Source organism: Caenorhabditis remanei, chromosome I, assembly GCF_010183535.1.
Source record: "Caenorhabditis remanei strain PX506 chromosome I, whole genome shotgun sequence".
Lineage (NCBI taxonomy): Eukaryota > Metazoa > Nematoda > Chromadorea > Rhabditida > Rhabditidae > Caenorhabditis > Caenorhabditis remanei.
The window spans coordinates 5991091-6017806 of record NC_071328.1 but is presented as its reverse complement, the minus strand read 5'-3'; the positions used below and the strand labels follow the sequence as shown (position 1 = coordinate 6017806).

The window sequence follows — 26716 nt, the reverse complement described above, 5'->3', positions numbered from 1 at the left end:
CCTCTCCCTCTTTCTGAAACCGGTAACATTTCATCATTACCATACCCAATTATGATCAATTGTGTTTTATATTTATTTCCAAAGAAAACTTTACGGTTTTCCCGACTTTCTTTCTTTTTGAACAACACTCTTGCCTACTGGAATGATTCGGTAGACCGCAACAGCCTAGAAACTCTGAACACAATTCGGAAATCTGAATTCCGCGGCTATCTGATGTCCAATTCAAGAAGATTCTGAACACAGAAAGAACCAAATTAAATGTGAGTATCTTTATTATCACAATCACAGAATTTAATAAAAGGGAGCCCGAACGAGAAATTGAATGAAGAGTTTTAAAATTGAAAGAATGAAGAAGTTTAAAAATGCACACCCGATAAAACATTGAGTATCGAGAAGAGAGAATGAGGGAACCGGAAAAAAAGATTGCAATTTATTGATTGAGATGTGGTCCCAATTTCATGATCAACCGATCGTACAATCCGACTTCTTTTGGATGAGTTTCAGCCAACTGATTGCGGAGTTCCTGGCAGTATACTGGGAAATTCTGGAAAAAACCCCCAGATTTTTGTGGTAAAACAAATTCAATTTGGGAAAATATTTACAGTAACTATTCTTGTGACAATAAGTCTTATTGTAAATACTGTAGCCCTCATATCCATAACAGGATTAGTTATGTCATGTGGGATTATTTACTCACCTTCGAAATTCCTCCATTCATTGTTTGCATGATATGAATTCCCGAGAGCAGAGCCAATTCGGTATCATTGAAAACGGAGTTTCTGATACAAGTACGGAGTAAAGTAACCGTCGAATGGAAATTGAGGCTGTCAATGAATGAAATCGGATCGAAAGTGAATGCAGCACGGATCGCCAAGATGCCTCCGATAACTTTTTGAACATCGAATTCAGTGAAAATTGAACTCAATGCTGAAACTTCTTTGACAAAGTTTTTGATTGCTCCGATCGCGTGAGTTTGAGATGTGAAATTGGAAGAGACCTTCATAGAAGCAACGAATGAATCCACGAGTTCCTTGACTTCAGGACTCATTTTTGTAGTCGACGTGGTTGATTCTTCCTTCGTTTCATCTTTACCTATCATTTTCACACTATCCTTATTCATTCCCATCTCAACACATCTTTTAAATCGACACGCTTGACAACGTGTACGAGCTCCTCGATTCATGGCACAGTTCTCGTACGAGAATTGACAAGCCGCTCCTTTCTGACAAACATAGTCAACTTTTCTGTGTACACTTCGCCTGAAAAATCCTTTGCATCCTTCACAACTGATCACCCCATAATGATATCCGGTTGCACTATCTCCACATATCGCACACAAATCTCTTCTCAGATATGGATCCATCAGTGCTGCGAAGTTATGCATCATCATTGGAGAATAGTTCGCAGTGAAATTCTGTGGAACAGCCGGAGGAGCTGCTGGTCTATCATAAGCCGTTGGTCGACGCTTCCGATTGACTGATGGTAGTGTATTCCGACGGACTGACGTATCCTCTTTCTCCTCTTCTTGTGGCGAATTTTGAGTTGTTGCAGATGACAACAAATTGTTGATTGCATAAGTAGACACTTGTTGAGTTGGTGTCTGATTATTCTGATTCATTTGCTGAATTTGTTCGGGACTCGGTGTGGGAACTGGAGTCATATGAGGTGTCATATGTTGTTGTTGTTGCTGCATTTGTGGTGCCATTGGATCCGGGTAGTGTGGAGAGACTGTCGGGGTGTTCGTGCTGTAACTTATATCGGTTTTGTAGACAGGTTTGTATGAAGTAACGTCTGTTTGGATTGGTTTTAGTGACGCGTTTGATACTTATTCGGGCGGGATCGCACCCATGAAGATTCAAATTAAGTTTATTTTTGGAAGTTTCAGGGCAGTGGTATTCTACTACAAGTCTTCCGTTCTATCTCAGGTACCCCATTACCACAATGCGGTGTCTTCAAAGCGGTGCATCCTTTGCAAAAGAGATGCCGACACAACGGGATTAAGTGGAAGTGGAAAAGAACAATGAAGTGTGAATTAACGGGATTAAAGTTATAGGAAGTTGATGAACGCCTCTGTCAGATGTACTACAAAGCTTGGTATCTTAGGCCAACAATAAATGCCTCAAACTCAAAATTAGACTCTAATTAGAGACCTTTTTAATAAATAGCTACAGTATCCCTCAGACCCTGCTAATTCATCTTCAACCATCTGCTACGTCACCACCAATCCGTCTGTCCCTCTTCTGACCTGTCATTTACTCTCTACTCCTGATCGCATCTCTGCCACGTCGCAGGCGCACTACTCTACCAATATTTGACCCCTTCACAGGCGAACTGTAGTAAAAGGGGCCGCTCTTCTCTGTCAAACATTGCGTAACTCTGAACATACCCTGAATGAATTTGTTGTTGTTGCTGCGGAGGTGGCGGTGAGATCGTATCGTTTCCCGAATCTCTCTCGACTTTTGCTTCAACTGACTGAATGGGATTCAGGGGCATTGGATGCTGCATCTGTGGTTGATTAAGCTGGCTCATCTGCATCATATACATTTGAAACATCTCCGGGTTGAATCTGAAATAAGGGTGATGAAGTTGAGGAAGGGTTTTCAGACAAACTCACGATTGTGATGCTGCGAAGTTAGTCATTTCAGTTGGTTGCATGTACGGTTGTCCGTATGGATTCATCATGGGATACCCCGGAGGAATCTGATGATGCGGGGGATACTGCATAGCTTCGGCTGTCATCGGTTGTGACATTTCTGGAATAAAGGAAATATAAAACAAAATGAAGAGAAAAGGAAGGAAGAGAAGGATAAAAGCGAAACAGATAAAGGTATAACATAACTGAAATCACTGGTATAGATAACAGGTTACATCGGAACATCTGATCAACAGATTGCTATGCAACCGAGAGAGTTCACTCTGACAAAGCAAAAGGAATACTGAGCAGACATGCAACACTCAATACCAAATAAAATATGGTCCGTCACTGACCGGTCCACCCCTCCAGAAAACGCGCGAAATAGTGCCATTGATTGCATAATAGCACGTTTGACCTGGCCACACACAGTTCTCGCGCACTCTCTCGCTCTCGCTCCGCCCTCATTTCACCGTTTAGCTCACAGAAAGAGAGTGAGAAATGGAAGGAGAGAAGGTGTCATCACAGTATGTGGCAAGATGGTGGAGACCAGGAGGAGCTGAGGTCAAATGAGGAAAAATAACTGTGTCAGGTCGATACGTGGGAGGAGGACTGACTATAATATTGCCATCAATGTATAGTTTGCGTGAGTAATTATTGGTGTGTTAATCCGAGCAGGTGGAATATTTTCTCTGGGAAAGACGGAGTGACATGTCGCGTGACAGTGTTGGTTTAACCTACGGATAGTATTGGTTTTTCGGAGAAAGGGAAGCAGTGTGGTAATCAGTAATTTCAGCTATTGAATCGAAGTCTGGCGCGATCATCTCGTTGCTTGGCAGCAGAAACGTGAGAGCCAGAATTCGTGTCGATTCGCGCAAAGTTCTCACCGGAAATTCGAGAAAAACACTCTACGTTTTCGCTCGTTCAAATAATGGCAGATTAGGTAACAATTGGTGAGATAAGCACCAAACAGAGAATTCAAATCCGTCAAAAACTTATTTGCACTTAGTGTAACAGGTCAAATTGTAGTCGTCATACATAAATACTGTCTTCTTCACAACGGTGTCCAAAACCAATCTCTTCCGAGTAGGAGAGGTAAATTGGACAACATATGTGATCCAGAGAATGTGTCACAATCTGTCAGGAATTACGACTAGCCATCGTAAAACTCAGGGACTAAAAGAAGTTCTTGAACACCACCATTTATTGGGAGATCCGGTCGAGAGGGCATGAACTCTCATGATTTCCTTGTCATGCGCGTTGAAACTCCGAAAATATCTCGCCACCGAAAAATTTCAGTGACGATTTATCGATGTGCTATCGATCTTGCCGGAAAAATTTTTCAAAGCTTAAAAATAAATCAAATTCATGACAAGTGCAATAATAATTGAAATCCATACACAGAAAAAAGGCAATAATAAACCCTATTAGATTCACTACGAAAAAAAAGTGACAATACAGAAGAGCAGAGAGAAGAAAAAGAAAAGAAAAGAAACAATATTATAAGTGAAAACTACTTATTATAAGTGAAACTACTTATATTCGGCAAGGAATTTGGCGTGGAAGTCGGTGAAACGAGCCAGCATATCCTTGAATAGCTCTGGTTGTGGGAGAATAGTCGTTCTGAATATTTTCTGTTATTATAGATTCTCCAAAGCATTTTTCGAATACCTGAAGTGATAAGTTCCATCCTTCTGTCCGAATCCGCTTCCTGGGACAATGCAGATTCCCGTCGATTCCAAAAGTTCCATAGCATAGAAGAAGTCTGGTTGTTGATTACGTGATTGTGCCTTCTCAACAGCCTTGGGTGGAATTGTGATTTGTGGGAATGCATACATGGCTCCTTGAACTGGATTACAGCTGATTCCATCGATGCTGCTGTATGCCTTCTCGACCAATGTGGCACGTTCTTTGAGGGATGCGAGGACGGCGTCTCTCTCTTTCTTCCATTGAGAATATGATGGTTCTCCTTCCTTTGGTGGATTGACTACTGCATCGATAACAGCTTGTCCGAGAACAGTTGAACAAAGTTTGGCAGAGATCATCTTCTTGAAAAGTACGTAGACTTCTGGGTCAAGATTCAAGAACTCGACGTATCCTCCACGCATTCCGCATTCTCCCATGTATCCTTTCGACACGGAGTGGAACGACGCCAACTCGAGTCTGAAATTTTGAATTTTATTCTGACATCTTCATAAAATGAAATGGATCTTCCCAAATCAATATATTTGAAAACCTGATACTCACTTGCTGTATGGCTCGCCCATCTCAACGAGAACCTTCTTGAAAGAATGGAACTCCGATCCTTGAGCGTACACGTTATCCTGGTAAACTTCATCAGCCAGAATGAAGAGCTTCTTCTTTTGTGCGAACTTGATAACTGTCTCAATATTGTCACGAGACAATACTTGTCCGGTTGGGTTTCCTGGATTGATGATACACAATACGCGAATATCGTATTCCTTGCTGTGATCATTGAATGATCTTTCAAGTTCAGCCTCGTCGAGAGACCAGTTGGATGACTCGCTGAGGTAATATCCAACTTGTCCGAGCCCGAATTCTTCAATAGTAGCGGAGTACAATGGATACTGTGGAATTGGGATCATCACTCCAACCTTCTTGGCATTATTACGATTGATAAAGAGTTTCAATACATTACGAATCGATTCGGATGCTCCGCCAGACAAACAGATATCCTCTGAATTGCTCGGAACACCTCCATCACGTCTGGAAATGTATTCGGCAACATGCTTGCGGACGATTTCGACTCCGGTACTTTGACTGTAGGCTCCAGCTGATTTTCCTCCACAGCTGCCGAGGAAGGCGTTGGCGTGTTCAATAACATCAGCAGGGAGTGATTTGTCGGTTTCCATCAATGATGGGTTCGCGATACAAGCCAAGAGCTGTCTGATGAATGTGATTGGTTTCTGTCCCATAGCATGAGCATCTCCAATATTAGCCTTGATCACATTTGGGAATGGCTTTTGAGCTCCGTTGGCGAGTTCCTTCTCAAGCTCGACGGCTCTGATGACGATTGGCCCACGTACGGCATATTCCATTTTGATGACATTTGGATTGATATTTGACACATTCAATGTCTGAAAATCAAAAATATAAATTTCCTTGTTAGAGAAACGAAATTATGTTCTGACAACTAGAAAGAATATTTTCATCAAAGCTTAAAACTGCATCGTTTCGTCTTATAATCCCTGTTAGAGTCCCTTCACAATTTTTTTCTGAATTGAACCAGTATTTTTACTAGTTACTACATCAGAATTGCAGGTGATAATCAACATATCCGAATTCCAGTCTGAAACCTGTAGAACTCACTTTTCCGCTAGCCATGATTCTAGACGATGTGCCGAAGAAACGACGGGCGACGAGTCCGGTGAGCACTTGTGTAGTTCTCATGCTGAAAATTACGGATATAACAAATTAGAACAGATAATAGTTGTTTCTAGAAGGAAAGCATTGATATAGAGATCGAAATGGGTTGAAGGAAGTGATAACAGCGAGGAGGGATAGGAAACGAGACAGTTGCAAGTACTCGAATAGACCGCGCGCGCCCCACGTTTTTCTTGTTGATAAGTTTGAGGTCGAGCTGAGTGCGCGAGATAATAAGTTGATAGTTTGACCTCCAACTAAACAAACTGAAAAGACAAAACTTGGCAGCCACCGAATGAGAAAATAAGAGAACTAAGCGATCTGAAAGAAACTCTTTAGATAATTACCAAATTATCTTCCTTTTCAATTTTTATTAAAATTAATTTTACCATACCTGATAACCCGTCTTGCTTTTAGGCCAGTAACTCAATTTTGAAAGGAATACTTGTTTCCCAGCAAACCCCTTTCAAACAAGCCACTCGAATATTACTATTCTGACTGAATTCAATTAAATTCCAACATATTACACAATGACATTTAGATGGCGTTCAAAACGGCTTAGACTCGGAGGAGAGAAAAATAGAAAGAAATGGGAAAAAACGGCGGATGGAGAGACAACAAACAAATGTCCAGTGCATTCATTTTCCTCGTCTTTTTCTCATCAGTCTATCTGTTTTCTGTTTTATCTCGCTCGTTCGTGCCGTTTCGATGAGAAAAATTCATCATTTAGGTGACTTTCAGTCTTTTTCCAAAGTGTTCCACGTGCTTCGGAGTTCTTAGAGGTTTAGAAACAAAACAGAATCTCAATTTTTCAAAATAAAAATATTTCATCAAGTGCTTTGCTAATTTTTCGTGGAAGGCCACTTTTAACTTGGAAGTCGGAAATCGACCCACACTACTTCACAAACCTACTTTATCCAGTATAAATAGTCCAAGGCGCTTTCCATGATGAATGAAAATAATGAAAGTTCTCCACAATTTATCGAAGTATTTTGTTTTCTACGTGAAAAATCCAACTCACCAACAAAAAAGAACCACGAACAATCGGTGAGTATGGGCGGTCGACGAAGTTCTCGCACAAACTGCAATATATTTTCCGTCTTATCGACAATTTCACACAAAGCTGATTCGAAAGAGAGTACGAGAGTGAGCGTGTTTGTTAGTATTACAGAAAAAGGGAACGATGATTGAAAAAAACCTTTCATCGATTATTTAGAAAGATAAATGATTCATGTTCTCAACTAGAGAAGGAGAAAGGGTTGAAACCTTGTTTATGTATTTCAACGATGTAAAGTTGGGAGGGTCCCGGAGAAGAAAACTGAAAACAACAAAAGAGAAATAGAGATGGAGAGAGGAAACAAAATTGGGACGACTGACGAAAAGAGAGGACTACGTGCCAAACGGCTCAGCTTTGTGGAAACTGGTTTCGTGAGGTATTGAGAGGACGGTTGCTGTATTTTTTTGGTTCGATGATTTAGTAAATACACAACAAACAGGGAAGGTCGTTTGAATTAGAAAAGTCACGTGGTCAGAATACCGCATGAACGTACAAAGTTCGGTTTTCGACCTAACTGTAATCGGCCTTACATGGTGTGACGGAGGAGAATTGTGATCATTGTCGCGAAATTAAATTTTTAAAGAAAACACCAGTGAAGGGGTCTAAATATACTTGCAATTATCGGTAATGATCAAGAGCATAAAAAACTAAATTATCATAAGCAAACTTTTGATATGATTAATCTGATTTTAAGAAAGTCCTAGTTTGACAGATGTGTATATCCGAGGGTGTTCCAATTGCTAAAATCGACACAATCGATTAAATTCAGGCTTGATTCTGAAGTATTATCTATGTAATAGAATAAAGACAACCAGAAGCCGAGGTTCAATTTGAAAACAGAAATTTTGGTTTGATAAAGAATAGGGAAACAAACAGTCGGTAGGTGTTACCAACTTATCTCAAACTAAAACTAGTGGAAATTAAATGCACATCAGGAAAAACGAAAACACTATTGGATATGACGTTTTGGATGATTTATCTCCCACAACTGTAAGCGGAAGAGTATTTCCGAAAAGGTGAAAAGTCACAACAATTTGATTTACTCGTTCCGATGCAACGCCGGCCTTCGCGCATGGATGACCAGAAATTAAACATCATTTGTGTTTTCTTTTGCCCCCTATCAATTCTCTTATCGAGAGAAAGGAAAATGTGCATTTTCAGACTTTTGTTTTAGTCACGAGTGCACACATTTATATTTATTGAGCCTATATCTTGTTTTTTTTTTCATAAATATCGCCTCCCCTTCATCCATTTTCCCATAATCTCTTTTTTGTTGTAGCTGTCGCCTCTTCTTCCCATTTTCTCCCGTTTTTCCAAAAAAAAAAGCTGCTCGAAAATTCTGACAGCCGCTTCAGGCATGTTTCATCAAATAGAGCTGTCACAACGCGCATTGCCATTCGAATTTCCCCTTTACTGCTCTATTTTTGGTCCCTAGCGTCCTACTTCACCTAGAGCTCTTTTCTCTTTTTTAGTTCTTCCAACGATGCGAAATACCCTTTCAATCAGATACACGTTTCTCATAAAATTCGCAAGAACACACACTCCACATCGAAAAATCCCTGGGGACCCGTAAAAAGGTCGTGCAGCGTAAACCTTGAATCTTTCCGGCACTCTCGTTGGTTCGGTGAGTATTCACTGAAAAGATTTGAGGAAAAAGACCTATTTAGCTCGACAAGTTGAGTGGCCTAAAAACCTAAATTTCGCTTCAAAAAATAAAATAAATATCGCTACTTTAATAAATGCGCAGGTCTCGAGAACGAGGAAAACAAAAGGCTACTTTTAACACATTTTCCTCGCAGACTCTCTGCGGAAAAGTTACTTGAGTAATTACGTTAAAACCATATTGAAAAACACATTTTAAAATTAAATTTTGAAAGTGCAAATTTTCACAAAGTTTCATTCTCTGCGAGACCCCACACCTCAATATTCAATGCGCCTTTAAATTCCGTACGGTAGCCATGAATTCATTTGAAAAAATAATATTATAAATTTTGAAAAGTTAATAATTTGTTCTTTACCATACATTTTGTAAAACACACCGAGTTATTCGTAAAATTTAGTTCAATTTAGGCCAAAAGATCATCAAAAACGCAATTATTTTCTGCCAAAAGTACACAATACCTTCTAATCTGTTCCGGATATTGACAAGGACGCTTTTTCAATATTCTAACGTTAATCCCTATGATGCTGCTCTATATTAAGGCATCAAGCTATCTATTTCAAGCAAAAAGTATATAAACATATTTGCATAAGTCCATACGCATGTTTCACCCGCGCACCGCATGCAGTCCGCACAAAAAACGTGTCAGTATTGGTGTCCAGCCCGACACGCTCAGCGCGGGGACAGGGAGAACGTCATCGGTTGGTCGCGGCGCCCCTCTCGCCTTCTCAATACATTTCTCCTACTCCGTTCGGTTTTTCCTCGCCCTCCTCCTCACACAGCCACAAAAAATCCACGTGTATTCCAATTTCCTTATCTATTTCTCCGATTCCTTCATCTCTTCATTCTCACCCGGTATTGGAGGCCAATACGAACACAACCTCTCTTTTTCTCCATCGCTGCGCGCCCAGTTTACCCTCTTATCCCTGCACTCTCTCGGTTTTCCGTTGGCACTCAAACCAAACCTCAACTCACTCCATTTTTTCTGGCTTCTTCGTGAAAACGAGTAACAACCAACACAAAGTATTTTTAGTTTCAGAATGGAAGGTCCACTTTCAAAATGGACCAATATGGTGCATGGATGGCAGTACCGATGGTTTAAAATAGAAAATGACACTCTTCTATACTACACTTCTCGGGAGAAAATGCTTAAAGGACAGCAGAGAGGTTCGTAATGAAAAAAAGTTGTGGATAGGTTCAATGAAAAACTGAAGGTTTTACTTGTAGTGTTATGCCCTTGGACCGTAAATAAAAATGAAGATTTTTGTGAATCTGCCAAATCTGTCCAATTTCAATACATTTAGTACAGCAAATTTTTACATTTTCTGCAAAATTCAACTCAATACTTCCAGGTCAAATTCGTCTTACCGGTGCTGTCGTCGGAATAGATGGCGAAAACAACAGTCTGTTCACAATCACAGTCGAAGGAAAGACATTTCACATGCAAGGAAGAGATCTTCGAGAAAGAAATCAATGGGTTCGTATTCTGGAAAATTCGATTCGTGCCAGCAGTGGATACGCAAAGAATGGATCCGTCGGAACCACTCCAGCTCAACATTTCAAACAAAAAACAGAAGAAGCGAATGAATTTTTGAAGACACTTGTGGATAAAGTGAAAGAATTAGAGCAGTTGAAAAATGGAGAGAGAATTGCTGACGAAAAGAAAACCATCGATTCTCTGATTGGAGCAAGTAACAATTTGACAAATAATGTGAAACATGCAATTATTTATCTGCAGGTTTGTTTGCAGTCTGATTTCTCTCATTCATTGATTTTTGACCCCCTAAACCAACAAGTTATCCCTCTTAAACTCTCATATTTCAGATGGCTCAAGCTCGTCTCGATCCGAATATGAAGACCGAGAAGTTGATGTTCACACATCCGGATTTGGATGAAAAGGTTTCTTTTGATACTCTAATAAAGTCTGAAATTAAAACCGAGGTATGGCGAAATCGATGAGTGACTCAAACTAATCAAAGTCGACTTTCAAGTCATTGTTCAAATAGTTAACAAAGTATCAAAGTGACGTCATTTCCTATTTTTTCTCTCAAAAACACCACTGTGGCCTTCTGTTTGTGTAAATCACCACTTGACCGTAACCTCGAGTTTTACCTAGAAATATTGGAGATTTCAGTTTTTAAAATTGCACTTCTACGCGGGGGTAAATAGCCATAACCAGACATGCTTGCGAGTATGATTATCCCTCTAATTGATCCATCCTTTGGGGATCACAAATCATATGAAAATCATCAGAATTGCGCGTAGTGTCAGGTGACTAGACAAAATTTTAAAATAGAAAATATAACTCAATGTTAGGTGACTCAGGTTCTCGCATTTCGGGTGACATCGAGATTCTCTTTTGATATTTTTTCTTGATTGGAGGTCGGATAGGCATAGCATTTCTGCAGTAAACCTTATCAGAAAGGTCGTTTCTTTGTATCTTTTCAATCACTTACTGATCAATTTTGCATCTTACTCTATTAAAAAAAATTTTTATCACGTGACCCCTGCTTTTACGTGGTTGTCTCTACTTGACGTTGGGAAAGTCCAATTGTTGGCAATATCCTAAAAACTTTCTGCCACATACAGTTTTCAAACAAAAAATCAACCGCAATATCATATTTGATAAAAGTCTTAAATTTTTTTCTTTTTTTTTGGATGTCAAAAGTTTTTTATTAATCTGGAAACATTAGGTTTTTTTAAAGTCTACTTTTCCAATACACTCAAAATAATTGCTTTTTTTTCAAAGCTTTTTTCTACACGGTCCATTTGTTCCGATTTCAAAAAAAAAGAAAGATTTCAGCTCCAAACTTTCATATTTCCTCTCTTGTTTCGTTTTGATTTCTCAAAAAACTTTCGAGTGGGCGAACCGATTCGCTCCGTTTTTATTTTTTGTAGTTATGATGTGAGAACGAGACGAGATAGTACTGATTCCTCGGAGACTTTGACAATAGCACTCCGCTGCTACAAAAATTCGCAGGCCACGTTTTTTCTTCGAAATTGAGACAAAAGAAACTGTTTTAAAAATTTTTTATGAGATATACCACGATAAAAATTTTGTTGACTCGAATCTGAAGTTGCTTTATTTTTATATCAAGGTCTGGAAATATCAGTGTCGTTAAATAGAGTAGTCTTCTTGAAAATACTTTGTTCACGTTAAAATTGAACAAGAAATTCATTGAAAATAATTTCCCATTTCTCAATTCATTTCTTACTAAATCCCACTCAACAACTCGCCATTCCCCAAATTTTTCCGCTGAAACTATCATGTGTATTACAAAAAAACGTATACAGCCGTCATCTCGTGCTGGCACAGTCTCCGATTCCACACAAACCAGCAGTCATCAATCGAATACTCAATCTGAGAAACCTTTGTCTGGAATTCAACATCTCGATCATCTGAAACCACAACGTGCCGAGTCGTATGCGAGGTAAGATCTTTTTCACAAAGTAGAAGACCAGTAGAGGTTCTATCATCACCGGTGCGTTCCCCTCCCATTATCGCAAAAGTTGTGCGGTTGAACCAAATTGAATTTTGTTTTGCGAGTGAAAGCCTGGGAGATTTTTGTCACAACACACTGAACAAACTTTTAGTGCAAACGTCCTTTTTATTTCAGCAGTGACGAAGAAGAGTTCTACGACGCCGACGAGGAGCTGATCGATTTGGATAAATTTGAGAGTGAGAAGAGCGGACAGGAGGCTGGTGATTCGGAACAACGTGGTGACGCCGCCATTATGTCATCTGTAAGCATGTTTATATTTAGAATTCATGATTCATCCAATTCCATTGCTTCATAATTCATGAAAATTGTTTTAGGATGAAGACGGGTACGATTTCGGAGATTCACACGAGGATTTCGATGAGATTTACAATAATGCAGAGGAGCACGACATCGGAAATGTGCAACAGGAGCATGGATCAGTTCTGATGCATCTTTTGAGTCAAGTGAGCGTTGGGATGGATTTGACAAAAGTCACTCTTCCAACATTCATCTTGGAACGTCGTTCTCTTCTCGAAATGTACGCCGACTTCTTCGCTCACCCTGATTTGTTCATTGCTACAAATGGAATTGATTCACCCGAAAAACGAATGATGTAAGAGTTTTTAATCTCACAGAAAGGAACACAAATATTATTTTAAGCTCTGTCGTGAGATACTACCTCAACGCCTTCTACGCAGCCAGAAAAAGTGGTGTTGCCAAAAAACCATACAATGCGATTCTCGGAGAAACATTCCGCTGTCGGTACACTGTCCCAAATGACTCTTTGAGTGGAAAGAAGACGGAAAGTGGACCGTGGCCAGGATCAGATGAGAAACAGTTGACATTCATTGCAGAGCAGGTAAGAAAGATTAAGAAGGCATCACAAAATTTCATTCACTTTTAGGTCAGCCATCACCCTCCAATATCCGCATTCTATGCTGAAATGCCATCGGAAGGAATCTCATTCAATGCTCATATCTATACGAAATCGTCATTCCTTGGCCTATCCATCGGTGTCGCCAGTATTGGAGAGGGTGTTCTCACATTGCATAACTACGGTGATGAACAGTACACAATCACATTTCCAAGTGGTTACGGACGCTCCATTATGAGTACTCCATGGTTCGAATTCGGTGGAAAAGTTAAAGTGGTTTGTGAGAAAACTGGATACTATGCTGATATTGAATTCCTGACGAAACCATTCTTTGGTGGAAAACCACATAGAATTCAAGGAACAATTTGCAAAGAAGGTGTCAAGAAACCGATTCTGACAGTACGTGGAGAATGGAATGGAACGATGTACGCGAAGCCACAGAATGGAGAGGAATACGTATTTGTGGATGTGAAGTCGAAGCCAGAAGTGAAGAAAGAGTGTGTTCCAGTTATGCAACAAGGAAAACGAGAGAGTAGAAGGTAAGCATTGATGATAATGATTTTAAAAAAGATCCTGAATTGTTTTCTGTATTCAATTTTTCAGATTGTGGAGACATGTGACCGCCGCACTCCTCAGGAACCGCATTCAAACGGCGACTACTTCCAAGAGATTTATTGAGCAGAGACAGAGAAAAGAGGCGAAGGTATCGCTATTCAATTTCAAAACAAACTGATCATTTGTTATTTTAGGAACGCCAGGAAAGTGGCGAGACCTGGACTCCTCTCCTCTTCGATACAACAGACAAAGATGGCGAATGGATGTATAAGCAGAAGCTGGGCGTCAGAAAAACGTTGTAATTAATCGTCGAAATTGATTGATTTGTGTATGATACGAGTATAATTGTCGAAAAATATAGTTCACTAGAACCCTTATCTCTTCTTTTTCTTCTTCTTCATCTGTGTGCTCATTGCTTTTTCTCTCAACGTTTGCTCCGTCATTTCCAGTTTAATTCTCTTAATTTTTCGTGTACTATTTGTGTACTAATTTTACTGCCAAATCTTCAAAGCAGTTGAGGTATTTTTACTCGGTGAAAATATAAAGGTGAATTTATGTAAACATTTAGAAACAACAAATCAAAATTAAATTTCGGCCTTATTCGTGATCTGCCCTCTCTTGTTGACATATTTAATTTCAGTCGTGTACTTTCGGATCTCCTTTTTGAACCTCTTCTCCATATTCTCTTCTGGTGAGAAACTCATCACGTCGACAACAGATGCGAGTTTTCTGGAAATTTCAAAAATTAAAGGTGGTAAATCTGGAGAAAACGAACGTCGAAGCCTTTCCTCCAAGGGATGCAACATCTTCATGACGAGAGAAACTTCTCTCTTCCAGATCTTGTTCATCTGCGAACTTGATGACTTCCATAGTTTGAGGCATGAATGCGATGGTGTCTCTTCTCTCATTCAACTTATCATTTACTGTATTTTCATGCATGTACTGAAAGAAAAATCGTCGAGAAAATCAGAAAAAAAGAATTCCGAAATTCAAACCTCCAAAATATCCATCGTAGTAATCTTCTCTTTTTCCGGATATCTCTTCCGTATTTCCTCAATAATTTTAAGAAGTTCTTTCACTTGAACATCCATTTGTTCCTTCTTCGGTTGTCTTCTTTTAAAATTAATTCGTCGTCCGAAATAATGGATTTTCATGAAAAGCTCTTTTAGCTCGAGGGCAGCGAGTTCAGCACTCATTGAGAGCACTGCAACACCTGGAAAATCAGAGATTATAGAGGATGGTATAGATGAATAGAATGCTGGAAATTTGGAGATTCAGAATATCTAGATGTGTTTTTTTCATAATGGAAGTGGACGGAGTTACAACACTTTTAAGAAAGTGTTTGATTGTTTTGAAGGTAGCCAAAACTTTGATATACTGTAAATGTAGTCACAGAAGGTCACAGAGTTTCAAGATTTTTAGAATGTATTGAATAAGTCTAGTTTTTCAACTTTGTTGTTGATTACTTTTGCAAGAACCCCTTGGGTTACTGTAGCTCTAAGAAGATAGTGGCCACCGTAATCTCCGGTTCAAAAGCGTCTAGTCTTCTGGATGCTACAGTAATCCGGGGGGCTCCCGGACAAAAAAGCTATCAACTCACGGTCTCCCACACTGCGAAAAAAGAACTGCAAGAAACGTAAAGCTGATTTTAAAAAAATTCAATATTCAATCCTTACATTTTTTGCACTGAAAATGAAGTATTTTCAGATTTTCAGACGGTATTTTTCATCGAATAAGCCAAAAAACGTGAATTCTGGTTAGAAAATGACTTCTTTAATATTTTTTTTTACTCACCACAAGTAACGAAAACGAAGATATAAATAATGGTGAGAATATGATTCAACTCATTCGGCATCTCACTCATCGTCAGATTCGCCACTAAATTGAATGTAAGAAAAAACGATTCGATGAACGTGGCTCTGCCTCCAGCAGCAATGTATAAAACACCTCCGAGCATACAGAAAATTAGAAGAATCGATGCATTTATGACAAGAGGAAGTCTCTTCTCAGGCATTTCATCCGAATCAGTCGTCTGTTCTTCTTCTAATTGAACATCTTTTTGTGTTGTACATTCAGACATCGACCCAGTATCCTGGACGAGTCGTTTGAATGCGTGGAGTCGTCGCTTCTCGTCTCGTGCACGATGTCGTTCCATTATCACTGTTTTCATTATTTTTATTTTGTGCACAAGGTCGAGATACTGAAAAATATTTATATATTTTTTACGAGGCTTCAAAATTTTGCGTGGAAGAACGATGTCTTCTACAGTAACCCAAGAAGGTTATATTGAAAAAAAGTTTTCTATTACAAAAATGAAGATTTAGACTTGCTCAACATGCCCAATAAGTTATGTCAGTAATATGTGTCCATCAAAAATTACTGAAGCTCTCCGAAGTCTCGACTCATCTAATTGGGTGTTCCGAGATTCAGAGACCGGCACAGATACTTGAAAAACGAGTAAACTTTGGCAAAACGCCACGGAGGTGTAATAGCACGGCACGCTTCTTACAACCGCGCTCTACCGAAAAAGAAGATAATAGTGTGCGAAATTGAGAGATTCAGAGAAAAAGAGACATTTTTAATTGCATTTTGGTGGAGCGCAGTTGTAAGAACTGTGGCGAGTTAATATTTGAAATTGATTTTTTTGAAAAACCCATTTATATTTTTGTAGTCGGCAACATTTTTGTAGGAAACCTATCTAGGCCCCGAATATGCGGTTCTATAAGTCTCTGTGTAAAGAAACGCATCTCCTATGATCTCCTACTAAAATAACTCATATGGCAGACTACAAAAATCAAGATCTAAATTACTGTCAGCCTGACCTACCTTCGAATAGATCTCCAACACAATATGAGACAGAAACCTTCCGAAATCCACAGCTGCCAAAACCATCAATGGAATACCAACTAATCCATAAATTATTGCAAAACACTGGCCGATAGGAGTGACAGGAACAGCGTATGCATATCCAGTTGTTGTCTAGAACAGAGAACTGCGTAGCGACTCAAGCTCGTGGATACAGAATGACAAACCTACCAAAATACTGAGAGCATAGAGAATTGAGCTTCTCTTTGTCCATCTTGGAGGTAGTGCGTCGTCATTGATCCCAGAAACTGTTGATTTGAACTCCCGGCCCTCGTGATAAGTTGACAAACTAGAAAAATTCAAGAATTGTTCAAAAAGAAAAGGTGCTCTATTATTCTTACCCAGATAAATGTTTCAATAGTTTCGGCTTGTACTCCTCATACTTTTTCTCATCACCAATCAGCGCTTTCACTTCGTTTTCAATCTTTTTATATCTCTGTCGAATCAAATTCAATTTTGTCATTTGTATTTTCTTATCAGCATCATATTCCTGATAATAGAATGCGTAGGCGCCGAGAAGTAGATACAAAAATAGGAAGACGGCGAGCCCAACATGGGGAAGAGCCATTTTCAGCATCTGGAACAAATCAATGGAAATTTAAGTTCACGGGGTAATTTCTCACCTTTTTCAGCTTATTTTGCACCGGTAACTCGGTGCTTGATGAATTTTCTTCATCGGACATTTTGAGAATAGTAGGTTTAGAAGAAAAGGAAAGTAACCAAAAGATTCTCTCACGGACTGGGAAGAAAAAAGAAGAGGGGACCCAAATGGTGCATCGGAAAAGAATACATTGAATTAGGCTCAATCCATTCATTCATAATTATGAAAAGGATTTGTATATTTTTGGAAATTGACTGAAGATTGAAAATATATATTGTTGATAGAGATATTTCGTGGAGTATTGAGAGCTATGGTTGGGTGTGTCTAAAGAAATCAGAAACCAGAATGAATCCTTATTAGGAAAGTGGAACGTTGACAGAGATTTCTGGGCGGGGCTCCGACATTTCCAGAAAAATTATACACAAAAAGTTATCAGTTCCACAAAGTTATTTCGTCTTCTCTTGCAGTTTTTCTCTTTTTTAATGCAGAATATATTGTTCCGTAAAACCTGTAATAGAGGCGCACCTAGCGGTGCCTGTTCGCAGCGGTATATCTCGGTTTCCAAGGAAAATATTAAAAATCTGTTAAGTGATAAAATATAGCTTAATATTCATAGAATATTTCTTCAGTTGAAACAATTTCCAAATCTTTGAAGACAGCCGAGATAGGATGCTCAAAACTTTTGCTAGCGGGTGCGCCTCTAGAACAGGTTTTACGGTTCAAGCCAGAATTCGATGCGACTAGATTTTATGGTCGAAATACTATTTCTTTTTGGTTGATGAGTCTGTTAGAGCGTCAATTATGGTAATTCAAAAAACAGAAAAAACTTTAAAACATGGCAAATTCTACTGAAGACTTCAGAAAACGAATTCTAGAACTTTTCTCATTTTCAAAAAGTTGTGAGCTGATCAGTTGAAATTTAAATTTGAATATTGGATAGTCGGAGCATTTTTATTTATTTCAAACAATTTCCATTATAAAAACTGATTCTATCACAATTTATAACCACAAATCGCTCCGTTAGCTGAGCTAGAAGAACATAAAACATCATTCAAAATAGTAACTCCACGTACATTTATTATATTGAAACAGTCCTCGTTATATCTGAAATCAGGAGTACACTCCTTTGTGATAAGAAAGGCTTGACCTACTTCCCATCAGTACAGCTCAGATTTGAAACATTTGTATTCTTTGTGATTGCAACTCCTTTTGTCATTCCATCATCTGACCATTTGATGAGGAAATCAGTGGTCTTACATCCAGAAGCACCGGGATTGTTTATCCGTTCCCCAGCCAACCAGTAGTTTCCACCTTCATATCCTTTTTGAATTTTTATTTGATCTATAATAATCAATAAATAACGCAGTTTCCTGAACTTATCTGACACCTTACCCCACATCCACTGTGCTTCAACTTGTGTTTCCAGTCCAATCAACATTCCACTCAACTTCTGACATGCTGATTGTGCATTGACTTTATTCGTGTTACCTAGACCAACAGCTGTCATACAAACGGAGACTCCACTTGATCGATCGAATTGTTTCCAGCCGTCTCGACATCTTGGAAAACTGAATCCTTCTTTTGTATACTCCCATTTGTAAGTATATCCATTTTCAGATGCGAATATGAGATTGGTATTATTCAGTTCTGGAGAACATGTATCATCGGAGGAAGTGACCTGAAACTTTTTTTAATTGAAAAATTATCCTTGTCGAACTCACCTTGAAATACACAATACTTTCAGTTGTTTCAGTTGATTTGGCTATTTTCAGTCCAGTTGTTAGAGCAGAAAATAAGTAGAGAAAGCATTGACCACTTGTAGCTAGACTTGCCAACATGCAATCAGAATTAAAATAACAGGAAGTCGGACAATCAGTATCAGAATCAACTGAAGTTGGAACGGGACCAGATTCAACTTCTCCATTAATACTGATGATTTTTGTGATTGAAAGAACTTCAAAAATCAAGTGATAGAATATGAATACTCGGAGAAACATTTGTTCGAATAAGTAAAAAGAAAAAAAAAAGTTTTTTGAAAACCAGAAGAGCAACTACTCATCGAAATCCTCGTTGTAATCGTTGTTATGGGAGATGTCTGAACATTCTCTAGTTTTTTGTGTGCCTTTTTTTCAAAGAAAAACTGGGGAACTTTTGAGAATTTCAAAGAGGAAAAATTCAAATCAAGTTACAATTCTGAGTTTAATATAAGTTTAATTTCATTGAGGAAGTTTATTCAAACTGAAACTTAAAAAAAAAGTAAAACAATGGGATATTAATACAACTTGTAACCACACATGGCACCATTCACTCTGCTATAGGTACATCCAACATCATTAAGAGACAATGAAACTCCATAATTGATTGTAAAACAGTTTTCAGTATTGCTGAAATGAGAAATATCTTGTCAAACAGTATTATGGTAAGCGTAATTCACCCTTTCGTTTGTTTGTCCATACAGCTGAGACCTGCGATCTTCGGATTATTCATAATATTACTTCCAGTTGTCATTCCATCATCATCCCAATTAACATTGAAGTCAGTGGAAGTGCAATTAAAAATACCCGAGTTGGTGATACGCTCTCCGGCAAGCCAGTACCTTTTGCTATTACCCAGTCTTATGATCTCATCTGCAATCAAAATTAGAAACGTTGAAAACCCTTATTTTTCACCTAGCATCCATTCTGCTTCCTCTTCTGTTTCCAATCCAATCAACGTTGAATTCAAACTCTCACATTTTTCTTGTGCAAGAGTCTTGCTCACATATTCAGGGATGCTGACAGCCATCATACAAACCGACACACCACTGGATCGATCAAATTCTTTCCAGCCATCACGACATCTTGCGAAGCTGAATCCGTATTCTGTTTTCTTCCAATTATACCTTTCTCCCGTTTCAGAAGTAAATGTTAGACCAACATCATTGAAAGATGAAGGGCATTCCAATAATGACACCTGAGAACCGCTTTGCTTCAAAATGGAATACTGTAATCCTATATTGATCTTACCTTGAAGTACACTAGGCTTCCGGTATCCTCCCACGATCTCATCACTTTCAGTTCAGTTGTTGTAGCAGAAAACGAATAAAGAGAACATTGACCATTCGCATCATTTGCTAGTAAACAGTCAGAATCCATATAACATGAATTTACACAGTCAGTTTCAGAATCAATTGGCGTGGGAATGGGACCTGACTCAACTTTTCCATATATTTTGATCAGTTTCGTAACTGGCATCACATGGGGAAGTAAAAGGCAGAGAATGACAATTCTGGAGTTCATTCCTTTGAATAAGAAACAAGAAATGTTTTGAGAGAATAAGAGCGAAATGGCTTCATATAAATTTTCTTAGTAGCCGTCGTTATGGATGTTGTCTGAACTCTTCAGTTTTATTTATCTGTCTTTCTTTCAATAAGTCTCTTGAAGATTTCGAAGAAAGAGAGAGCACAGTATTGTCCAATTTGTCCAAATGTATTCTTGGTTCAAAAAAGGGAGAAACGGACTAGACAGGTACGAAGACCTGAAATTGTTATTTGTTACCTATCTTCTGACCGAATCGTCACTCGACACACGGGTAATATTCCAGCCAAATGTTAATGTTTATCCTTTGCATTGGACTCTTCAAACATTCTAAACCATTTTGTGTAGCAGGTCTCCTTGCAGTCGATACCAACACCCATTTATGAATATCCGGAAGAGAATTTGCTTGAATGAAAATCGAAAGTTTTTGGTTTTTGGAAAAACGAAAACGACTGCTTTCAAAACTCAATCTGCGTCCTGATCACTGTTATAGAAGATTATTCAACTCTCTAGTTTTTTGTCTGAGGAAGTTTATTCAAACTGAAACTAAAAAAAGTAAGACAATGTGATATTACAACTTGTAACCACACATGGCACCATTCACTTTGTTATAGTTACACGTAACATCGTTAAGAAACGATTTACTTCCATAATTCATTGTGAAACAGTTTTCAGCCTTTCTGAAATGAGATATATCTCGTCAAACTGCATTTTGGTAAACGTAATTCACCCGTACGGTTTTTTTGTCCAAACAGCTTAGATCTGCAATCGTCGGATGTTTCATGATATCATTTCCGGTTGTCATTCCATCATCCCCCCAATTTACATTGAAATCAGTGGAAGTGCAACCATAAATACCTGAATTGGTGATACGCTCTCCGGCAAGCCAGTACCTGCCGCCTGCCTTCAGTCTTTTCATCTCACCTGCAATGAAAATTAGAAGCATTGATAAACCTTATTTCTCACCAAACATCCATTGTGCTTCTTCTTCTGTTTCCAATCCAATCAACGTTGAATTCAAACTCTCACATTTTTCTTGTGCAAGAGTCTTGTTCACACTTCCAGGTATGCTGACAGCCATCATACAAACCGACACACCACTGGATCGATCAAATTCTTTCCAGCCATCACGACATCTTGCGAAGCTGAATCCGTATTCTGTTTTCTTCCAATTATACCTTTCTCCCGTTTCAGAAGTAAATGTTAGACCAACATCATTGAAAGATGAAGGGCATTCCAATAATGACACCTGAGAACCGCTTTGCTTCAAAATGGAATACTGTAATCCTATATTGATCTTACCTTGAAGTACACTAGGCTTCCGGTATCCTCCCACGATCTCATCACTTTCAGTTCAGTTGTTGTAGCAGAAAACGAATAAAGAGAACATTGACCATTCGCATCATTTGCTAGTAAACAGTCAGAATCCATATAACATGAGTTTACACAGCCAGTTCCAGAATCAATTGGAATGGGAATGGGACCAGATTCAACTTCTCCATAAATTTTGATCAGTTTCGTAACTGGTATCACATGGGGAAGGAAAATGCATAGAATGAAAATTCTGGAGTTCATTTCTTGGAATAAGAAACAAGAAATATTTCAAGAGAATAAGAGCGAAATGGCTTCATATAAAGTTTCTTAGTAGCCGTCGTTATGGAATTTTATCTGTGTTTCTTACAACAAGCCTCCCAGTATCCTCCTACGTTCTCATAACGTTCAGCAACTTCAGTTCATTTGCAGAAAAAGAATAGAGTGAGCATAGACCACTTGTTTCAAGAAGGGCCAACAAACTGTCAGAATTCAGAAAACATAAGTTCTCAATCACTCTCAGAATCAATTGGAATAGGAAAGGGACAACGAGGGTATCAGAAAGCAATTAGGTCGGTAGCCACGTGATCAAGGATCCTGAAATGTCAATAAAAATTGAGATTATTTTCATGTACCTTTCAAATGTTCCCTTTTAAACCAATATCATATCTGAATATCTTCTAAAGGGACTCACAACTACGTTTAAACTTGTGTTTCAACTAAATTGGATCTTTTTTCTATTTTTATTTTTTTGCTTCAATAGCTGAAAGTTGTCTAGTTGTGAAGACTGTGTAGTACTACATAAAAAGTATGCCCACTACTTATATTGCACTGATTTTTCCAGCCAAATGTGAATGTATATCCCTTCAATTGGACTCTTCAAACATCAAAAACGATGTAAAAGACCTTCCATTCTATCAGAATGTATCTGCTCATTGGATCCACAGTCCGAAAAATGTCAGTGGATGATTGTGTTATTTCAGTATTTATATTGCGTAGAAGAATATAGTTTGATTGTATTCGAAACTGACACTGCGAAATCTGTATTACCGAGATGGAAAGACACACAGACAGACTTTCCTTTCAGTTCGGAGTATACTGAAAACTATTTATTTCCATTCCACTATAGATTTCAAAATCAATAACAAAAATTAGTCCGACGATTTTAAGTGTTTCTTTCTGGAAAACTCTAATTTTACATCTTTGTAATTAGTGACCGTTATTTCAGATGTGATCCAAACGTTTGAGTTTTATGCTAGTAGATCAGACATCACTTGAAACATTTAAAGAAAGAATGTTTATTTTGAATAAATAGAAATAGAAAAAGACCCGTGCAATCAAATTCCAGAAAAACAACAAAAACACAGAAAATTTGAAGTCTATTGATTGGAATGAAGAGCATTTAGTTTCTCCAGCATATTATCGTTTAGCACTTTCCAGAACATTCCCTCCTCACATTCGATGTCCGTCGTGAAGAATACCTGGAAGCTTTGCATAATTTGTTGTTTTGAACTGATTGGAAAAATAAATTATCATAGAACCTGTGATAGAGCGGCAGAACCTGCTAATATATGAAAATTACTACCTATTCGTTTTGACATTGGAATTAGATCAACCTAACAAAAGTCTTAAAATAAGACGGTCTATCACAGGTTTTACGGTAGTTGACACATTAAAAAGTTTTTAAAAAGGCCAGAAAAGAGACCAATTTCGACAAATTTAAAAAATAAATAACCTGTGTGAATCTTGAAGTTTTCGTGAGTCGGAGCGTGATCGATTTGATGAATTCTCGTTGCGTGTTCTCTCCATCAACGAGCATTGTGAAGTTTGGAAAATGGGCGAGGCCGATCGACTCGATTTTACTGAAAATGTCTATTTTTGAATTTCACAGTTTTTCTATCGATCTTTCTTTTCAAGCGATTAATCACTAAAAACTGCTGCTACAGCCGGTCAGAAATCTCATACCTCTCCCCAACCCAAATCCATGCACTCTCCGTCGAATACAAAACGTAACCACGAAGATCTCGATTACAAATTTTCTCGGCGAACTCGAATCGTTGAATTGGTGTCGACTTGACCATGTCTGAAATTGTCTTATGGAACAATATTTCGAGATTCCGCTTGAAAAGAGCCACGTATAAATATGGGAAACTGAAATAAAATAAATTAATTTTTGTCTGCGAGGAGTACATGGCCGCGCGAAGGTGCGAAAAATAGGCCATTTTGACTCGGTCATCCTTTTTTGGTGAAAAACAGAGAATACAGTCTCTTTCCTGAGCGCTAGAATTTTTTATGTCACAATTTCCAATTATTATTTTTTTCAGAAGTGATAAAAATGCTACTCAAAATTGGTTATAGCTTTCTTCTAATTCAATTCATTGTCATATCGATTTCTGCGGAAAAAGAACGGGTTGTTAGTTGTTCCAGCAAGAATACTGTATAAAATGACTTATAATTTTCAGACGGACGGTTCAGTCTCCCCACAAGACCGTCATAAGCCAGCAGCTCAACAGAAATTAAATTTGAAATCCGGACAGGAAAGTGTGGAGAAATTCGCAAAAGCATTGGACACCAACAAGGACGGTTTCGTTGGTCAGTGAGGCCTTGTTAAGAAAAAGTAAACAAAAACTCGATGATTTACAGATAAGAATGAACTTCTGGCATGGGTTTCCGAGTCATATCAGAAAACTGTTGATAGGGAAGCAGTGGAGAGAATGAGTGAATTGGATGAAAATGCAGATGGATTCGTGAGTGAAGGGTAGCTGTGATGTCTGCTCAAACTTGTTTTTCAGGTGTCTTGGGAGGAATATTTGAGAGACTCGTTCCCAGAGGAAGAGTTGCATAATAAGGAAGAAGAAACACTGATTGCCCAAGATAAATTGTATTTCAAACGTAAGTTTCAGTACAAATCGATGCAAAAAGAGAGTTGAATTATTTCAGAAGCCGATCAAAACGAGGATGGAAAGCTGGATATGCAAGAGCTCGCAAGCTTTTTGAACCCAGAACATCATCCACATATGCATCCGGTTCTCATCGCAGTTACTCTCCTTGAGAAAGATCAAAATGGAGATGGAGCAATTGATGAGAAAGAGTTTTTGGGAGAATTGGATGATCAGAGAGGAAGTGAATGGTATAATGTTGAAGTGGAAAGGTTAGTTGTGTGTTGAAAATCTGTTTCTGAGCAGATTGGGAAACCTTGAAACTACGAAAAAGTCGAAAATTATCACACCAACTCGAAAATTCGAATAGAAAACAACTTTCTTCAATCACAGGTTGTTGCATTTTTCAAATTATATCTTATTACTGCAATATTACTCCGGGTTTCGGAAGTAGAGAGCAATTCCTCTTAATAGTGAAACAAGTTAAACCATAGTCTTCTAATTTTTTTTTCGAAAATTCCAGATTCCACACTGTCTACGATAAGAACAAGGACGGAAAACTGTCTGGTGATGAGCTGACAGCGTGGCTTCTTGTCGACGGAACCACGGCCGGTTCCTACGAAGCTGAAAGTCTTCTCCAGAATTCAGACGACGATAAAGACGGAAAATTATCGTCTGATGAAATTGTGAAGCACCATGCACTTTTCGCAAAAACCGAAGCTGCTCAAGAAGCTGACCATCTTCATCCATATTCCCATGACGAGTTGTAATCCTCCAATTTCGATCTCATTCTGTATAATAAATTGAAGAATTTGTGTAAATAGCGTCGTTCATTTATTCACAAGTTATACTTTTGCTTTTAATTCATGTTACAAAAAATTTGAAATTCGCCGACAAAAAGATTGGGGGATGTGAGATGAGACTGAATAGGTTTGAGAATATAAATAGTAAAAATCGCGAGAGAAAATTAGTATTATGGATGATGACTGAAGTGAGAAAGCGATGATTTTAAAAGAGAAGAGTATAGTTTAGAGAGAATAGTTTAGAGCATGCTGCACTTGCTCTTCTCGGCCCATGGGTTGACTTTCTTGTCGATTGGGTTGACGAGTGGGTCTTCCTGGCTTTCGGTGAAACGACGGAGCCTGTAAAACGATGGATTAGGAACAGGAAAAAATGATACAACAGCTTGAAGCATTTTTATACGCGATTACGAGAAAAATTAAATCAGATCACTAAACGAAGCCCATTTTGAAAATTTTTCCATGTTCTGATTTTCAGATTGCGAATTCAGCATCAGATCACGTTTGTATAGCTCAATGGAGATCTCTTTACAACTCAATATGTATCACTTATTAACACCTCTCACAGTGATTACTATTCCGTTACAAAAGTTAGACAACTGTTAGAGCTCCACTAGCAAGTCAGTACCAGGTAATTCGTGTTTTGGCTCGTTCCGTACAAAACTGATTCAGACTAGTTCAATAAATAACAGGACGCTTTGAAGAAATTTCACTCATTCAAACTTCGACTTACTCAGCGGCCGAAATGGTGATTGGAGTCCGCTCGATGTTGAGCTGGCTACGGAGAGAGTCAACAGTTCGTTGCATGTCAGACTTGTCCATTATTCTCTGAAAAAACGGGCAGGAAATAATGGGAAATTGAAGATAGAGAAAGAGAGACGTTATATAAAAGAAGCAAAATAAGGAGAATGAAGACTCTCTGGGACCCTGCCAGCTCCTCGTCTATGCTCTCTTTTGCTCGCTTCGTCGTCGGAACAATCGATAGAACCGACGGCGGCGGTGAAAGTGGGGACGAGAGAGTGTGCTTCAACAAGAGAGTTCAAAACAGAAAAGAAAAGCGGCATGCTGCTGTTGTCCCTGTTTCGATTGGCACACACCACACTCTCTGGCGCATACATTTACACGAGCGCCCTCTTTTTCATGGGGTTGGTGGAGAGGGGGACGATGACGACGACTACGACGAGAAGACGAAGAAGAAGAAGATGAGAATACTGAAAAAGGGCAGAAAGCCAATACGGGGCGAAAAAATGGGCGGAGTTTCGTAGTTGAGCCAATCAGCTTCCGTGAGAGAAGAATTCTGTTGGGGTGAATTAGAATAAC

General features: G+C 38.7%; 10 protein-coding genes across 10 annotated transcripts; 3 read left to right on the top strand and 7 right to left on the bottom strand.

Annotated features, from left to right (window-relative positions):
• Positions 1–430: 430 nt before the first annotated feature.
• GCK72_001063 (uncharacterized protein) lies at positions 431–2751 on the bottom strand (the record flags this gene model as incomplete). Its single annotated transcript, XM_053722826.1, has 4 exons — positions 431–544; positions 698–1745; positions 2387–2566; positions 2615–2751. The coding sequence occupies 4 exons, from the start codon at positions 2749–2751 to the stop codon at positions 431–433; spliced, it is 1479 nt and encodes a 492-aa protein (XP_053591471.1).
• Positions 2752–4164: 1413 nt separating this feature from the next.
• On the bottom strand, positions 4165–6043 carry GCK72_001062 (uncharacterized protein; the record flags this gene model as incomplete). Its single annotated transcript, XM_003111049.2, has 4 exons — positions 4165–4255; positions 4304–4795; positions 4880–5730; positions 5963–6043. 4 exons carry the CDS (start codon positions 6041–6043, stop codon positions 4165–4167), a joined length of 1515 nt encoding a protein of 504 aa, XP_003111097.1.
• A 3730-nt stretch (positions 6044–9773) lies between these two features.
• GCK72_001061 (uncharacterized protein) lies at positions 9774–13946 on the top strand (the record flags this gene model as incomplete). Its single annotated transcript, XM_003111110.2, has 10 exons — positions 9774–9900; positions 10086–10471; positions 10558–10632; positions 12028–12164; positions 12351–12477; positions 12551–12828; positions 12876–13074; positions 13120–13628; positions 13693–13792; positions 13839–13946. The coding sequence occupies 10 exons, from the start codon at positions 9774–9776 to the stop codon at positions 13944–13946; spliced, it is 2046 nt and encodes a 681-aa protein (XP_003111158.1).
• Positions 13947–14228: 282 nt separating this feature from the next.
• Positions 14229–17192, bottom strand: GCK72_001060 (uncharacterized protein; the record flags this gene model as incomplete). The annotated part of the gene is made up of 8 exons (XM_053722825.1): positions 14229–14373; positions 14420–14586; positions 14640–14857; positions 15439–15844; positions 16471–16623; positions 16681–16798; positions 16851–17086; positions 17133–17192. The coding sequence occupies 8 exons, from the start codon at positions 17190–17192 to the stop codon at positions 14229–14231; spliced, it is 1503 nt and encodes a 500-aa protein (XP_053591470.1).
• Positions 17193–18257: 1065 nt separating this feature from the next.
• GCK72_001059 (uncharacterized protein) lies at positions 18258–19107 on the bottom strand (the record flags this gene model as incomplete). The annotated part of the gene is made up of 3 exons (XM_053722824.1): positions 18258–18451; positions 18503–18788; positions 18832–19107. The coding sequence occupies 3 exons, from the start codon at positions 19105–19107 to the stop codon at positions 18258–18260; spliced, it is 756 nt and encodes a 251-aa protein (XP_053591469.1).
• Positions 19108–19540: 433 nt separating this feature from the next.
• Positions 19541–20388, bottom strand: GCK72_001058 (uncharacterized protein; the record flags this gene model as incomplete). Its single annotated transcript, XM_003111423.2, has 3 exons — positions 19541–19737; positions 19780–20062; positions 20116–20388. The coding sequence occupies 3 exons, from the start codon at positions 20386–20388 to the stop codon at positions 19541–19543; spliced, it is 753 nt and encodes a 250-aa protein (XP_003111471.2).
• Positions 20389–21106: 718 nt separating this feature from the next.
• On the bottom strand, positions 21107–21981 carry GCK72_001057 (uncharacterized protein; the record flags this gene model as incomplete). The annotated part of the gene is made up of 3 exons (XM_003111419.2): positions 21107–21330; positions 21373–21655; positions 21709–21981. The coding sequence occupies 3 exons, from the start codon at positions 21979–21981 to the stop codon at positions 21107–21109; spliced, it is 780 nt and encodes a 259-aa protein (XP_003111467.2).
• A 1115-nt stretch (positions 21982–23096) lies between these two features.
• On the bottom strand, positions 23097–23798 carry GCK72_001056 (uncharacterized protein; the record flags this gene model as incomplete). The annotated part of the gene is made up of 3 exons (XM_003111092.2): positions 23097–23198; positions 23453–23579; positions 23683–23798. 3 exons carry the CDS (start codon positions 23796–23798, stop codon positions 23097–23099), a joined length of 345 nt encoding a protein of 114 aa, XP_003111140.1.
• Positions 23799–24052: 254 nt separating this feature from the next.
• Positions 24053–25366, top strand: GCK72_001055 (uncharacterized protein; the record flags this gene model as incomplete). Its single annotated transcript, XM_003111399.2, has 6 exons — positions 24053–24130; positions 24180–24309; positions 24361–24464; positions 24510–24609; positions 24658–24868; positions 25120–25366. 6 exons carry the CDS (start codon positions 24053–24055, stop codon positions 25364–25366), a joined length of 870 nt encoding a protein of 289 aa, XP_003111447.2.
• A 938-nt stretch (positions 25367–26304) lies between these two features.
• Positions 26305–26661, top strand: GCK72_001054 (uncharacterized protein; the record flags this gene model as incomplete). Its single annotated transcript, XM_053722823.1, has 1 exon — positions 26305–26661. One exon carries the CDS (start codon positions 26305–26307, stop codon positions 26659–26661), a length of 357 nt encoding a protein of 118 aa, XP_053591468.1.
• Between the last annotated feature and the right edge of the window lie 55 nt (positions 26662–26716).